General features: G+C 26.0%; 2 protein-coding genes across 4 annotated transcripts in view; both read left to right on the plus strand.

The window, feature by feature from the left end:
• LOC105254985 (transcriptional regulator ATRX) overlaps positions 1-3,694 on the plus strand; it is a 34,153-nt gene extending 30,459 nt beyond the window's left edge. For all 3 annotated transcript variants that reach the window (XM_020028676.2, XM_025413241.1, XM_025413242.1), the window contains 5 exons: positions 405-645; positions 1,180-1,379; positions 1,917-2,092; positions 2,171-2,335; positions 2,651-3,694. In XM_020028676.2, coding sequence (XP_019884235.2) covers positions 405-645; positions 1,180-1,379; positions 1,917-2,092; positions 2,171-2,335; positions 2,651-2,673 — 805 coding nt within the window. In that variant the 3' untranslated portion in view covers positions 2,674-3,694. The remainder of the gene's footprint in view (positions 1-404; positions 646-1,179; positions 1,380-1,916; positions 2,093-2,170; positions 2,336-2,650) is intronic.
• A 7,174-nt stretch (positions 3,695-10,868) lies between these two features.
• Positions 10,869-15,660, plus strand: LOC105254384. Its single transcript, XM_025413250.1, has 4 exons — positions 10,869-11,453; positions 14,523-14,969; positions 15,055-15,321; positions 15,451-15,660. The coding sequence occupies exons 1-4, from the start codon at positions 11,008-11,010 to the stop codon at positions 15,611-15,613; spliced, it is 1,323 nt and encodes a 440-aa protein (XP_025269035.1). The 5' UTR covers positions 10,869-11,007; the 3' UTR covers positions 15,614-15,660.
• The last annotated feature ends 1,089 nt before the right edge of the window (positions 15,661-16,749 follow it).

The following is a 16,749-nucleotide window of genomic DNA, read 5'->3' on the forward strand; positions in this document are numbered from 1 at the left end:
TTTATAATAATTACATTAAAGTGTTAAACAAGACTTCAACAGTGTTATTGATTTAATAAAATTGTGTCTATAGATGTGTTGATTATGTTATGTAGAATAGAATATTATTATTATTTACGATTATTAATTTACGATTAATAGAGAAATTAATCTGTATATTAAGATACATTTATTAGAATATAGAAGCTCTAGATAATTATACACTTAATAACAATTATATTAGCTATAAAACTAATAATTGTATATTTAATAACAATTATTAGCTATAAAAGTACATATTAATTAAACATTTATCTAATATAATAAGAATTATTTCTCCTCAAATCGCTAATTTGTTGCAGTGCGCATTGTGGAATAATATAATTGAAATTACTGAATTTTTTTCATTTTATTCGCGAATGCAGGAATAGCCGTATACCATCCGCGGACTCGATTCCCCAACAAGTAGATGCTTCTATTCGAGAAAATGCATCGGCAACGACGCTTGCGAGTCATGCTGGTCAGCAAATGTCCAGGCAAACCTTACAGGCATTAAGTGCAGTACCACGACCACGAATTGTCCAAGGTGATCAATGGGTTCAACGGAGGAAAAGTGATGTGCCGAGAGGCGCTCACGATGTAAACTATCAACATTGGCTCATTCAAGTGCGTATGAAAAAAAATTATATTATAAAATTATATTAATTATATTAAATTAAAATAAAATAAAAATTATATTAATTATATTAAAATAAAAATTAATTATAAATTATAATAATTATATTAAATTATATTAAAATTATAATAATAATATTAATAAATTATATTAAATATATTAAAATTATATTAATTATATTAAAATAAAAATTATATTAATTATATTAAATTAATGATTAAAAATTATATTAATTTACTGGCAAGCAGATAAGCTTCAATTTTTTAATGTTATTCCAATAATTCTTAATTTTCAAACGCAAAGAAAATTAAGAAATAATTTATTTTTTTTTTTTTGAAGATCTAATTTTTTTTTCTTTTAATTTCAATTTTTTTCTAAATTTGATTAGCAAATTTTTTTCTACATTAAATTTCCGGGAAAATTAAATACATATTTAATAGCGTGTAGAGTATATAATGAGATACAAATAAATATAAGTGATTAGAGTTATTTGCTATTCTAACTGTGTGCATATTTTCTCTCAGGAGGCAGAACAAAGGAGGATTAATGAGAGAAATCAACGATCGCCGGCGCGGAAATCTCAACCGCATGTAACTGGCACCTCCGTACCGTATAATGCTCCAATTCGAACAGATAGCAAACCACTACCCGATTCTATCATACAAACTTTAACGCAAAGAGTGCAGAATAAAACACAAGAAAAACCTCTTTCAACAAGAAAAAGGTATATTTATTATAATTAAGTATTAATAATTATAAGGGTATATTTATTGTATTTAATATTTAACAATTTACAAAAGGATTCAGTTTAGTTATAAAAATTTACTTAATTTTATATAAAAATGCCATTCTTTATTATTTAAATATTTTTTTAATTATAACGACATTCCCTTATTTATGATTTACATTACTGATCAAAAGTATTTTAAGTATTAAGCAACACTTCCAAAAAATACAGAAAACACAAGTAAATGTAAAAATTTATTATCTTTTTTCTTCTAATTTTACTCATATTCATAAAATTATTAAAATAACAATAAAACATAATTTTAGTAATATTAATATGTTTCTTTGTTCATTAAAATAACGACGATTTGTGTTTCTATAAATGATACACATTGTACACTTTTATATTTTATATTTTTATATTTTTATATTTTTATATTTTATATTTTTATATTTTTATATTTTATATTTTTATATTTTTATATTGTATATTTACCTGTTAGAATTTTTAAAAAATATTTGTTCATGATTTCAGATCAGAGCAAGTTCACACTCAAGAACATTTGACGACTGTACAGCATCAATCGCCACAGTATACGTTACAGTCTCAAAAGACACAACATCCCTCAATCACGAGCAACAATGGAAATCAAGAAAAAATGCTGAGCGTGAGCGGGAAGAAAAAGTGTTCTCATTGTGGAGAAGAATTAGGTAATCAAATGAATTCTCTTAAACGTTCCTTCGTCATTATTAGACACTTATTAACTTAATATCCTTATGGATCCGTAGGTCGTGGTGCAGCAATGATAATCGAGAGTCTACGACTGTTTTATCATATGGAGTGCTTCAAATGTTGCGTATGCCATGTGCGTCTCGGCGATGGATTGATGGGCACAGACGTGCGTGTCCGAAATCACAAACTCCACTGCCATAATTGCTACTCCAGTGACGACGGTACATACATTTAACTCTATTTACACATTGTATTACTTGTAATCATCCAATTGAGCGCATATTGATTCCGAGAACGATACGAAAAATGCATACTTTTTTCTTGGTTTAAAAGTAATTCAAGTACGTTTCAAAGATATTCTTATATTTTTAATTATTCCAGATATATATTTATCAATATGAAGATAAATTGTGATAAAAAAAAAATGAAGATAAATTGTGATAAAAAAAAATGTAAAAGCTATTATAACACGATTGTGAAAGCGTCTCGGAAGGAATATCTTCACTTCACAATTTATATCGCTGTTAAATTTTCAGGTGTCAAGTTCAGTTGTGTATAGAAGCCTGGTGGTTAACGAAATTATGCTGATTAATTCAATGATATTATGATACTTTTCGATTAAACCGTATAATTTTTCAACCATTTAGTTAACCTATTTAAAAACATCACTGGATACAAACGACCTATATATAAATAAATGTGCATAAATGTAATTTTTTGATAATTGAGATAGGAGAATATATCATTATGTCTGCCGAGAGCGATACATATATATATATTATCTTTTGTGTTTTTATTTCAAGATAATGACTTTTCACACATGTATGCAACCGTTTCAACTAACATGAATCATACATGAAGAATGTATATAAGATGTATTTATGTAATTAGTGTAGAAGTAAGAAATCGTAGTTTATTAAGACGATTCACTGTAATTGGCGTTCATTTAGCAACGCTGTATATTTTTGTAATATATAATTCTTCTATTCTCTATTTATATCAGATAATTTACATCGTATATTCGAATAACAAAACGTACACGATTATTATCTCAATCAGAAGCGAATGATACGAAAATGAGTTTCTGAGGTAATAAAAATCTAAATGATTCTACGCATTTAACAGTCGATAAATGCAAACAGTGGCGTATGCGGATCCATTTATAATACATTACAATTCAAGCTTACTATTGCGAATATCGAAAATAATAATTCATTTTTACTAAATTTTTCATATAACGTAGTTTTTTACACAAATATTTTTTTCTTGCATAAATATCACTAATATATATAATATCATAATAAATATTTTTTATATATTTATAAAATAAATTTCTTTTAAAGTTTTCTGTAAAATCCGCTACTGTTTAGAAACCAAAGCACGATTCGTACAGATACTTCCGAAACGATTAATTTTCGATGCGAAATTGCGTATTTTTTAAATGAAAGTAACGCAACTCAAACTCAATCGTTTATCATAATCATGCCGAACATTGCATTGTGAAATATTGTAACATATGCATCTCGTATTAACGCAATTTTATATTATTGAAAAAAATAAATGAAGCACAGGTAAAATTATATTTCCCTCTGTCAGCGACATGTTTCTTACCTGTTTTATTTAAATGTTTTTTTATCATCAATTATATGCGACATCTAATGTATTAAAATGAGTGCATTCGACGTTTGAAGAGGTATTCATGATAACACTGATACAAAACAAATAAATTTTTTTTCTTCATAAAAGCATGAAAACTAATTAATTGTAACTAAAACTAACAAGGGGAGGGCGCGACTTTTGGAACGTCGAATTAAATCATATAATACTTTAATGCAATATAGTACTCTACCTAAAGAGTACTCTGATAAAATATTAGAGGCCAATGCTCAGCAGTTTTCGAAAAAAATCGATTGTAAAAGAACAAATCGTACAAGAAAAAATATGATATATTTTTTTATCTTTAGATTTTTCGAAAAATAATAGTTCATTCCTATAATAAAACAAAATATTTAATTTCGTAAGCTTTGCGAGAGAATTTAATATAATACAAAATCTTTGTTTATTGTATTAATATGTCTTTATTTATCGTATTGTATTATATTAATATATTGAAAATATTATAAATAGGATAAGTTTGTGAAATTGTTTTTTGTCAAAACCAGTATATAAATATTTTGACCTATTCTTCAGCGTTTGTTTTTCCTTTTCGTTTGCATTCTATTTCTGAGGTCTTTTTTGTTACTGTAATAATATCAATCAACAAAAATATTGATATAAAATTAAATATTTCTCTAAAAAAGCTATATCTTAAATATTAAATATGAGAGTTAAATATTAAATATGAGAGTTAAGAGTTTCAAATTTTTATATCCATTTTTCTTATATCAAAATTAATAAGAATTAACTGTTTTATAGATGATAATTTTCATATTTATCATGTTCATATAAGTGTGCATATGTATATACATATGTATATAAGTATATGTAATTATACCTTTTTCTCGGCTTATCTTATTATAAAATATATAAAATTACTAAGAATTATGGTTGCAGTGAGGAAGATTATTATCAAAAAATTAACATTTATTATTCAACTACATATTAATGATAAAATATAGTACTTTCTTAACATATATAAATATTAAATAATAATACAAAGATATAAAAATACAAAAATATGAATATTAAATAATATTTACAAAAATATATTATTTAAATAACTAACATTGCGCGCGTTACGATATTTATCTTTCTAAATATTAAGTAAAATCAAAACAAGATTTATTTAATTCTTTCTTTTTCTATTTTCTTCATCTTTTCTTTACTTTAAGTAAAGCGGATAAAGTTCCGGTCACCTCCGATTTGAGTCAAATTTTGTAAATAGGTTCCTTTTAGGTACAAAAGAAGTATACGAGAAGGATTTTTGGCGACTCGAAAATTAAGGCACTTTTTAAGCTCTTTTTCGTAAGAGTATACCTTTGGACAACTTGTTCGAAACGATAAATATCTAGAAAAACGGTAACTCCAGATAGAACATGAAACTCATAATGATATTATTATGACGTCACCTAAAAGTCATTTTAGAAAAATCATAATGATCTCATTTGATATACTTTTGGCAATGTTTTGGTGACTTATTTTTGATATTAAATAATTCTAGCGAATTCTGTTGGAGAATATATATACTTCGCGTATGAAATTTTAAGAATCAATCATAATAATATCATTTTTTATATATGTTACGCAATTACTTCTTTATTTAATTATATTTGTATATTTATTATGTATATTATGTATATTTTAATTATATTTAAGCAGAATAATCTTCTTAAAATTATATAATATGCGATTAGTGAATTTAAAAATTTATATTCTTTTTGTCATCTTTAACTAATTTTTTAATCATTTTTTGTTTAGATAACTTTTGAGTGATAAATAAAATCATGATGATGTCATAATGATGCCATTGTGAGTTTCATCTTCTACCTGGGACCTCACCAATGATCTTGACCTTGACATATGTACATATGTATGAATTCCTAAGTAACATATATGTGAAAGTGACATATACATACATATGTACGAATTCCTAAGTAATGTTGATTTGACTTCTTAGAAGCAAATTAATTCAGTTTTGTCAAAATTCTTTTTACAGGCTTCTACTTTAAGTTGAAAGGAAGCTTTTCACAAAGTTTCATCAAAATTGGAGGTAACCGGTTTTCGGAACTACACCCAGTAGAACATTTAAAAGAATACTAATTATAATAATATTCAAAGATATAAAAAATTTAATGTAATATACCTATATTCTAATATATATTTGATATTATAATTAAATTTATAATATTAATAATTTTATAATATTAAATAACATTAATAATATTAATTAAATTAATTAAATTATTACTAATAAAATTAACATAAGTAATATTATAATGAAATTAAATATATCATAAATTTAACATAATTTAAGACATTTCTCGGATCATCTACCAGCAACTCGACCGCATTTTTTTATAAAATAATGGAAAACGTATCGTTTCAAATTAAAAATAATACAGCTTATTTGGAACCTATTATTTTATTCGAATGACATTTGTTATTTAATCTTATAGAAATTATTTTTTTATGAACAAAAAATCAATGTTTTATATTTTTCTAATGTATAGTAACGCTTGAAACAATCATCGACATGCAATATAGATTCATTAGAACAGGTAATATAATAATAATTTGTCATCTTTTACTTGAAGTTTTTTTATCTGAACAATACAGTTTTGTTTTCTTCCTTTCGCATGAATAATATGTAATTTACATTCAGTTTTTTGAAGATGATATGAAAATCACTCATAATTCACTCATAATTCTTGAACACTCAATTCTTGAAAATTATTTTTATTTATTTATTTATTTTATTTATTTATTTATTTCTCAACTGATTGAAAGCTTTACAAACTTTAAATAAATTTTTCATTTTTTCTTCTTTTGATGCTCGGTAAAATATAGATAAATTAACACACATTTTCAATCCCCAGAAAAATAATTTCCTCTATCTTCCTCTATTCTAGAAATTTGACATTGTAAGTTGTAAATAAGATAAGAAAAATAAGATAAAAAGATTTATAATTGTAAATTATGAAATCACGAAACAACATTCATCAAAAAAATTACTTTTCCATCGAGTTATGCAGATAGATTGTATCTGATGTGTTCAATTCTCCAACGATCTGTCTCTATCTTCGAAAGTATATTCTTCTTTTTACAGCTATCTTGTCAGCGAAGTATCATATGTTATATGATACAAACGATATGCTCAATTTAGAAAAAGAACTGCTATATCGCTCTTTATCCCTATCTTCTATTACAAAGAAATACCGTGAAGTAAAATACACTGGTTTACGTACTGTCGACTGAAATTTTCTTACGTATATCTAGACATATATTTTCCATTTCTTTATTTATTTTTTCGTATAAAGCGAATGCATACTTTAACGAAACATATATTTATGAAAATTTTGTGTTTGCGTAATTTTGTCTTATATAATCACAGTAGTAATCTCTTTGTGTTCCCTTAAAGGGGGAACCTGGTTTAGAACCTGAAAATAAAGTGAACTTTGAGAATTTTTTAAGAACTAACAATAAAATCGATCTTTTCAAAACTTTAAGAACAATTTATTATATGTTTGAACAATACAAAAAATATTTTTTATTAAAAAAATAATGATATTTATATTGAGTTTTTTAATGATTATGTGCCTCGTGACCGAAGTTGCGAATTTGCGGGAAAAATGCAGCCTCCATTTCTTGTCTGAAACAAAAAATCGATCTGGTTTATTAATTGTCAAAAAAGGAAGGGACTGAAGAAAGAATAACTAACGATGTATTGAAGTCAACATTTAATGCAATAAAAGAAGAGTTTGTTGAAGTAATAGATAATTTTTTGAGGGAAGGTTGCTGTCCAGAGAGTTGGAAAACATCAACAATAATACCGATTCCAAAAATAGAAAATACTAAAAAAGCAAGTGAATATAGACCTATTAATATGTTATCAATATATGAGGAAATGTTAGAATTAGTGGTAAAGAAGTAAATTGAAATGTATCTGGAATCTTATTAGATTATTATAACAGAATATATCAATCAGGTTTTAGAAAACAGTATTCGCATAAAATAAATTCAAACTGTTGTTGGGAATTCAAACTGTTGTTGACGAATGGAAATTAATAGTTAGTAAAGGAAAAATGGTTGGAGTAATATTTATGGATCTTAAACAAGTTTTCGAAACAATAGATAGAGAAAGATTAATAGAAAAATTATATTAATATGGAATTAAAGGGATGCTTTTAGAATGATTAAAATCATACTTAAATAATAGAACGCAGCAAGTTCGTTTCATCGATAAATGGTCTAAATTAATTGCTACTAAATATGGAGTGCCACAAGGATTTGTACTGCGATTTGTACCTTGTTATTTATTGTATATATTAATGATATAAAATTTGCCCTGATGGATGTAATATAAAAATGTTTATGAATGGTACATTAATATATGTAGCTGGTGAAAAAAGCGAGCAGTTAGAGTTAAAAATGAATATGGCATTTAATATAGTAGAAAAACGAATAAATATAAATAAATTGAAAATGAATGCAGGAAAAATGAAATATATGATAGTTAGGAGTAAGAAAAGAATTGAAAGGAAGTATTGTATTGAAATGCTTGAATGGAACCGAGATAGAGCGAGTAAAGATAATGAAATACCTGGGAATAATTATTGAGGATAAACTTCGATTTGAAGATCATTGTGACTATATGTTAAAAAAGATAGGAAAAAAGACAAGTTTTTTAAATAAAATAGGAAATTGTATATCGGTATATAGATGTATTGTATATAAGGTAATCATAGCACCTCACTTCGAATATTGTGCAATGTTGTTAATGGATATGGGAGAAACATAGCTGGATAAAATGCAAGTAGCGCAAAATCGGGCAATGAGAGTTATATTACAATGTGATCGTATGTTAAAGATTAAAGGCCGGTGCTTATTAACGCAACTTTATTAAATAATTACCGCTTTATTAAGCATTATAGAAAAAAATGATTCTTTTCTACTCGATTTTTAATCAGGAATAACGCTATTTGCTCCGTGGGCACTTTTTCAGTTACACCCTGTATATATAAAGTCATGATTATTACTAAAAGATAATATAATATAATAATTATTTCAAAAATATAGTAATTATTTCTATTATTTTAATCTTCTGATATCAGATATCAGAAGCCGATGCGATTCAGAATATTAAACTGATTGGAATAAATAGAAAATTATTCAATAGAATAAATAGAAAATTATTCATTTATACTATTTGAAACAAAAAGCAAGAATTTAATTCTAAATAAATTACACCTCAAGTTTTATAAATTAAATTTAATTATCATTTACTTTTATCATTTACTTTATTATTATTCTAATTGAATTAGTCATTTTCTATGTGAGATATAACTATGATCGACATAACATATATTACATTATATGTCATATTAGAAGAAAAATATAATTAAAAAACCGATAACTCGATAATAGTTTTAGCATCTATAATAATCAATTTTATTGTATTTCTACAACATTAATATAAGTAAGTGCAAATCTTGTTCGGTTTCTGCTCAATTTGCTATAAAACTGCATGCGTAGATTCTGCTCGGTTTCTGCCGACAATCTGTCAGTCTTGAAGGAATTGCAAAATTAATTGACTCGAAATATTTTATCATGTGTTTCATTCTGTGATATCGTCAAGTATGTTGTCGCTAGTACTGTGTATTATCTTATTCTATGATATACTCTTTTTTGCAACTTTCTTAAGAATATAATAAGAATTAAATTACAAAAATAGGATTGTTTAAGCATAAAACTATTTCCTTCTAATCTTTACGACTTCTTATGTATATATTGAAGCATTTAGTACACTAAGAAAACATTTAAATATTAGAATAATATTAATTGAATATTAGTTAAATATTAGTAGGAAATTAATGAATCAATGATAAAAGTTAGATTAACGCAATAATGCAGAAGACCTTTAATCTTCAACATGATTGGCAATTTTATTTGACTTCTTTCCTTGTTTTTATTTCATCTGATTCATTTCTTCTACCTTTTATCATCTTACATAACTTGTTTCATTAATAAACCAGTTTGATCTTACTTTTAGTAATTATTGTGTATATTACACATTAATAATCGTTTGCGTATTAGAGATAAACATTTCCATATCTTGTGTAAACGTATGTTTTGTGTGTATATACAGGGTGTGTCATTTTAGGTAATGCAACTGAATATCTCGAAACCATGGTGGTTTCGGTGAAAATGTTTTAAATAAAAGTTGTATGGTTTTAAGAGGACCATAAGATGGTGTCATTGGTTTTACCTTGAAAAGTCGTTTGAAGGTCACCTTCACTTTCTTAAATGGAACCCCCTATTTTTTATTACTTATTCTTGTAGCTTATCTGGAAAGCTCCAAAACGCTCTAATAAAGTATTTCTTCATTGAGTACTTTTCGAGGCTTGAAATAATTTCTTAATTTTACATAAACCATAAAATATCTAGTAAAATATTCATTTTTCGATTATCTTATCTTAATTCTTTTATGTACAAAATAATGAGAGGAATCAATTGGTGTAAAGAAGAAATGTAGTTGTTTAAAAAAATGTAATTTGCAATTAACAATTACATATTTTTTCTTAAAAATAACTATGTATTTTCTTTACACCAATTGATTCCTCTCATTATTTTGTACATAAAAGTATTAAAGTAAAATATATATTCATTAATTAGTACGATCCCATAAAAAATCTTTTAAAATTTTTTATATAACATGACTTTCGCGATCAGACTTTAACAATCGTTAAAGTAAAATTCGCTGTAAAACCAATAATCACTAGTTCGTTCGTTTACCGCTATGATCGCTATCTCTCTTTTTTCTTATCTTTACTGATATCGTATTATTATAGCACAAATCATTATTCATTATAGTTTATTAAATACCAAATATTTAGTTCTCGACATTGCAGATTATTATTGTAAGTTATCGAATAATGACTCCAATTTGTTAATTTAATGAGGATACAGCGGAGATAAAATTAAGATATAGTGGGGATATAGTGGGGATATAGTGGGGATCACTTAGTAAAGGTCAAAAGAGAAAAATAACGAGCATATATATACTCATTTTCTAATACACACTTTTAGTAATATCATTTCAATCAAGACATAAACATTGTCTTGATTTAACTTAACGTAGTTTTCACAGTATAAGTGTATAAAATAACGTAGTTTTCACAGTATACGTGTATAAAAATTTTGTTAGTTTATATCACGAAAAAGTTTTTTGTAAAATATGACGATCAATAATGTTACGTTTAAGGATAGTAATAAAAATTCCAATTGCATTTCGCAACATTCGAGTGAATATGAATACGTAGCAGCGTTGAAAACCATATTTGATAAAAAATTATTTCCGAATGATTTTGATATCTGGCCTGTACAAGAACAATCTATTTGGATAACCAAAAATATCGCCAAATTCTTTCCAAACACGCCAGAATCGTTATTAAACCTCATGCCAGCTTGGTTTCGAGGAATGATCGATCGATCAGACGGAAAGAAGCCTGAATGGTTGAATATGGATAAATATCGTCGAGGACAAAAATTTGTGCGCGACCATTGGTTTTCTGTTGTAATCTCCACAATACTAGGCCTTATGCATATTTATTCTTTCAACGATGCTTTAAAACCGATTATCATATCTAGAAAAACTCATACGCCATATTTGGGATTCAAAAGGTATATTTCTTTAATTATTATTAATTTTAATGAAACTTTGATGAAAAGATAGTTTTGAATAGTATACACTGAAAAGGATTAGGTATATAATAATTCAAACTTGATAAAAATTATCTAGCTCTCTCTGTGATAAAATAGTTTCAACCAAATATATTTTTCAAAAGGAAATTATAATGAAATAATTCGGTCAACATTAATAAGTAATTCTAACAAAATTGCATTTGAGGCCTTGGAGGCTTGCCAAGACCGACAATTGCGCCGCATTTGTTCAGAGCTACTTAAATCAAGAGACACGGTAGTATCTTTAAGTCGAGTCATCAATCAGGCGCAAGACACCGTGTATCTTTACACGAATGGCTAAGTTGCGATAATGCATATTATCGGTTCTCAATAACCGTTGAATCGATCAAATTCTTAATAGGTTCAATCAATTGCTTGGATTCGATTTATATCAGGATATTTTAAATTTTAGCCATATATATGTATACAGGGAGTCCCAAAAGTCCCGAAAAAATTATATAATTTGCAATTAACAATTACATATTTTTTTTAAAAACAACTGTATTTTCTTTACACCAATTGATTCCTCTCATTATTTTGCACATAACAGTATTAAGGTAAGATAATCGAAAAATGAATATTTCACAAGATATTTTATGGTTTATGCAAAATTAAGAAATGATTTCAAGCCTCATAACTCGAAAAGTACTCAATGAAGAAATACTTTATTATAGTGTTTTGGAAAGCTCTCGAGATAAGCTACACGAATATGTAATCAAAAATAGGGAGTTCCATTTAAGAAATTGACGGTGAGTTCAAGTGACTTTCAAATGACTCTCCCATATCAAATCATTGCTACTATCTGATGGCCCCCTTCAAGCCATACAACTTTTGTCTGAAACATTTCTTTCTAAAGTGCATAGTTTATGAAATATTCGACTGGTCCGGGACTTTTGGGACACTCTGTATATATGTATATGGCTAAAGTTTAAAATACCCACGTATTTATTCAAAATGAATACAAACTTTCTTATCTATTCTCTGCCGTATTATCGCATCATGACAATAAGGACACAATATAAACAGATATTGTAATATCTTGCGTCAGAACGTAAATATGCAAATATATAACGACAAGAGAAAAAAAATAATAAACTATACATATTTTTTAGTATATCAATTAGATCTTTAAGTTTCGAAAAAACATTTTCCAACTCATTTATTATGAAAAATTATATCAAATTATTCACTGACGAACGAATAAATTACTTCGCAAATGCCGATAAAGAAATCAAGTTTTATGACGCAATCTCGCGAGCTTAGATTGAGATCAAGCAGATGTAAGTAACTTCGGACAAATGCGGCGCAATAGGAAGTTATGCATAAGATAAAAGAACAAGAGGAATAAATTGATAAAATTTATAAAGAATAATCTGACGCGAAAAGCAGTACCGTCTATGTCGGTCTAGTAGCAAACAGTTAATATAAATATATATATATATATATATATATATATATATATATATGTATGTATATTAACATAGAATATATCTTTATTTATAATATTATACATAAGGTACAAAATAATATAATAAAAAGTAATATATATGTATTATATAAAATAATATAATAAATTATTATATTTTTTTTACGTAACAATATTTGCTAGCAAGGATGCATGGAAATGTCCCCTCTCCCTTAATTTTAATAAGTTTTTAATATGTTGTCTTCGAGACAAAAATAAAGAACACATATTTTTTTATACATATATGTCTAAGAAATAAAACGCTCCTTTGAACGTTTTTTATTTTGAGACAAATATCTTCGAAATTATAAGAGATAGAAAAAAAATTTTAAATTAAAAGTTAAATGACTTCAAGTATATTTTGCAACAGTGATAAAAGGAATTTTTATTTTTTTAATTTTTCAAAACATCCTCATCACTAAATATTACTTTTTTCAATTCTGAAATTTCTTTATCACCAAATGAAATGTTATATTTTCACGAATACAATCATATATAATTAAGTTATATTTCGAAAAATTATTTTCAAGAATTAGTTAAAGAATAAACCTCTCTGTTTAAATATGTTATTCGCGCCTGTCCATCCGCACGATTTTTCACGTAATATGTTCTGTTTTTTTGATATAGAAGATAAATGACACAAATACATTTGACTATGTCATCAATCACGTTTCTTTCGTGCATAGCTAGAATAATATTGATGTAACAGTTTATATAATAGGATAGACAGTTTATATAAGATATCAATACTACGTTAAATATAAATAAGTTCATTATGTATGAACGAAATGAAGCGTGGCTAAACTTGTTTACTTTAAGACGGCATAAGATGAAATAATAAAAATAAAAATAACAACAACAACAACAATAATAACAACAACAATTATAACAATAACAATAACAATAATCTCTTATAGTTTTGAAGATATTCGTCTCGAAAGAAAAAAACCGATTATTTTCAAAGGAAAATGTTTTACCCTCTAGACATGCAGATAACATATTAAAAACTCATCAAACCTGGAGGGGGGCACTTCCGTGCATCTTATTGTAAATAATTTAGTAATATCAGCAAATCCATCAAATAATGCTTTTAAAATAATTTAATATTAATTATCAAATTTTTTAATTATTACGAAACTAATAATAAGTATTACATAATTTAGTTGAGTCAATTAAACGTGGTATTTGCTTTTTTAAAATATTTACAATTATTACGTTTTATTTATTTATTATTATTTATGTTTACAATTATTACGTGTTATTTATTTATTATTATTTGATTATAATTGATGATAAAAACTAAATATTTAAAAAAATGCATTATTTATTAAATGCACTTCACAAGTTTACTCAGAATTTCTTTTCAGTGAAAAAATAAAATTTCTAAAACGAAGTCAACATTAGCTTAAATGAATCAAGATTAGATCATTGATTAAAAAAAGCAAATAATTATATAAAACCTTAATAATGTTTATTAATGTTCATTCTATATAAGAAATACTTCGATTATTATGTTCTTTTAAATCATTCTTTTAATTTGCAAGATATTTGGAAACTATACGGCATTTTTTTACTTGGTACTGTGGAGAACCTTGGCTTAAAGGAACACTGGCTTATAACAACATGCAATATGCATGTAAAATGCATTCGATGATGAGGGCAAAATTGGACAAGCTCGATAATGAGCAAATCGACAATGCATCCAAAATTCCAGAATTGTGGTGTCCAGATCACGAAATACTTGTAAAAGATTTTGCCGCGGCGTGTATATTTGAGAAATCCGAACAACGTCCTTATATTCTATTAGAAAAATCGCCATATAGACCCAAAGGTATAAACAACTCGGACATGGCAGGCATGCAGTGCAGCTTCGTAGCGTTATTTTTACTCTGTCCGCAAAGTATCGGAGTACACAATGCGACTGATGAAGATATAGAAGCTTTCTGTTACTTGTGGAGATGCTATGGATATTGTCTCGGAATGGAAGACGAGTATGTAATATTTGTAAAATGTATTGCAAAATATTTTTCTTTATTTTAGATATCCTATAATTCGTGACTTTGTACAATTCGTCAGATACAATTTTTGTCGTGGAAGTCTCGAGGAAATAAAACAGCGTACGCGAGATTTGTATCAATACTGGCTATTGCCTAATTTTAAAGATATTACACCTGAATGGGAGCATATGACGAGATGTCTCGTCGAATCTGTGAATAACATTCCTTTGATATATATGCCTTATAAAGTAATGACATTAATCTCTACAGACATACTAAATCTAAATATGTCGAATTTATACAAATCACTCAGTTATTCAGAGTGGATTGCTCACAAAGTCTGGACGTGAGTGATATTTATAGCAATACTTAATCTGTCACAGTATATTAGTTCTCTAAATATTAAATATAAATTTCATCTCACAAACAATTATATATTGTAAAATATATATTTCTACCATTTCAATCATTTCAGATTCATATTTCGATATGGTTTGCAATTCTCCATTGTAAAATCAATTTTTAATAAAGTGGCATACAAATTACTTGACATAGCGATGAATTTTGGTCCAGAAAAGCAAATAGAACTCCAAGAAAAATCGAAAAAACAATTATCGAATTTTTCTGGTATATATTAATAGTTCAGTATTAAAGGCGCACATAATTTTATGGAATAAATTTATAATATTACTAATAAAATTAACTATTAATAATATTACTAATAAAATTAACTATTAATTAATTTATAATATTACTAATAAAATTAATTAATTACTAATATTACTAAAAAAATTAATATATATATATATTTTTTTTATTTTCGAAAATAATGTAACTGTAAATTGCAAAAAATTACATATTAAAAAAAAACAACTATGTGTTTTTTTACACCAATTGATTCCTTCATTATTTTATACAAAATACTGACAATGAGATATAAAAGTATTGAGATAAAATCATTGAAAAGTAAATATTTCACGACACACATATAAAATTAAGAAATTACTTCAAGTCTTACAATTTTTTTTCTTTTAATGAAAAAATACTTTACTATAGTATTTTAAAAAGCTTTCGAGATAAGTTATAAGAGTATGCAATGATAAAAAAATGGGAGTTTCCACTTAATACATTGAAGATGACCTTAAAATATTTGTTCCCTAAAACGTCATTTTTAAAAGTAATAAAATAAAATTTTATAATAACATCGTATGTAAAAAAAAAGAAAAAATACATTTCATGATAAATAATAAAAATATATATATGCAAAATATGGACTTCTACGAAATGTGTTTATTCATTTCTGCTGTGCAAATAATATCGCCAATGTATAATATGCAGGAATAATATAAAAAATGACAAGATCAATAAAAAAGATTGTGTAGGTTAGGTTAGATTAGATAATAGGAGGTCAAAAGCTAAATTGAAATGAAGCTAAATGAAGTAAGCACATATTGAAGGACATTGAATAAAGTAGCCAATCATACGTTGAAGATTTTTTACATTTTTGTGCGTCAATAATAATTCCGTTTAATAAAATGACTTTGCTAACAATGACACTGATCATTTGTTCATTGATATCTCTTATTCAATAAATATTTAAATTTTTTTAGAGCATTTTTATATATAAAGATCATTTAAAAAAATAGCTTTACATTAAAGCAATCCTACTTTTATAATTTAATTTTTATTGAAGAAACTTGTGAAGAGGGACACTCTAAGATAATATACAATAGGTACTAGCAACACAGGTTACTTAACAAAGTATACTTAATGA

Source organism: Camponotus floridanus, unplaced genomic scaffold (assembly GCF_003227725.1).
Source record: "Camponotus floridanus strain SB8 unplaced genomic scaffold, Cflo_v7.5 scaffold63, whole genome shotgun sequence".
NCBI lineage: Eukaryota > Metazoa > Arthropoda > Insecta > Hymenoptera > Formicidae > Camponotus > Camponotus floridanus.

Bases quoted from the DNA above. Each gene is read 5' to 3' on its own strand.
- LOC105254384 (XM_025413250.1), top strand. From the start codon at position 11,008: ATGACGATCAATAATGTTACGTTTAAGGATAGTAATAAAAATTCCAAT. The intron at 11,454-14,522 runs GTATATTTCTTT...TTAATTTGCAAG, and splicing joins CCATATTTGGGATTCAAAAG to ATATTTGGAAACTATACGGC. The intron at 15,322-15,450 runs GTGAGTGATATT...CAATCATTTCAG, and splicing joins ATTGCTCACAAAGTCTGGAC to ATTCATATTTCGATATGGTT.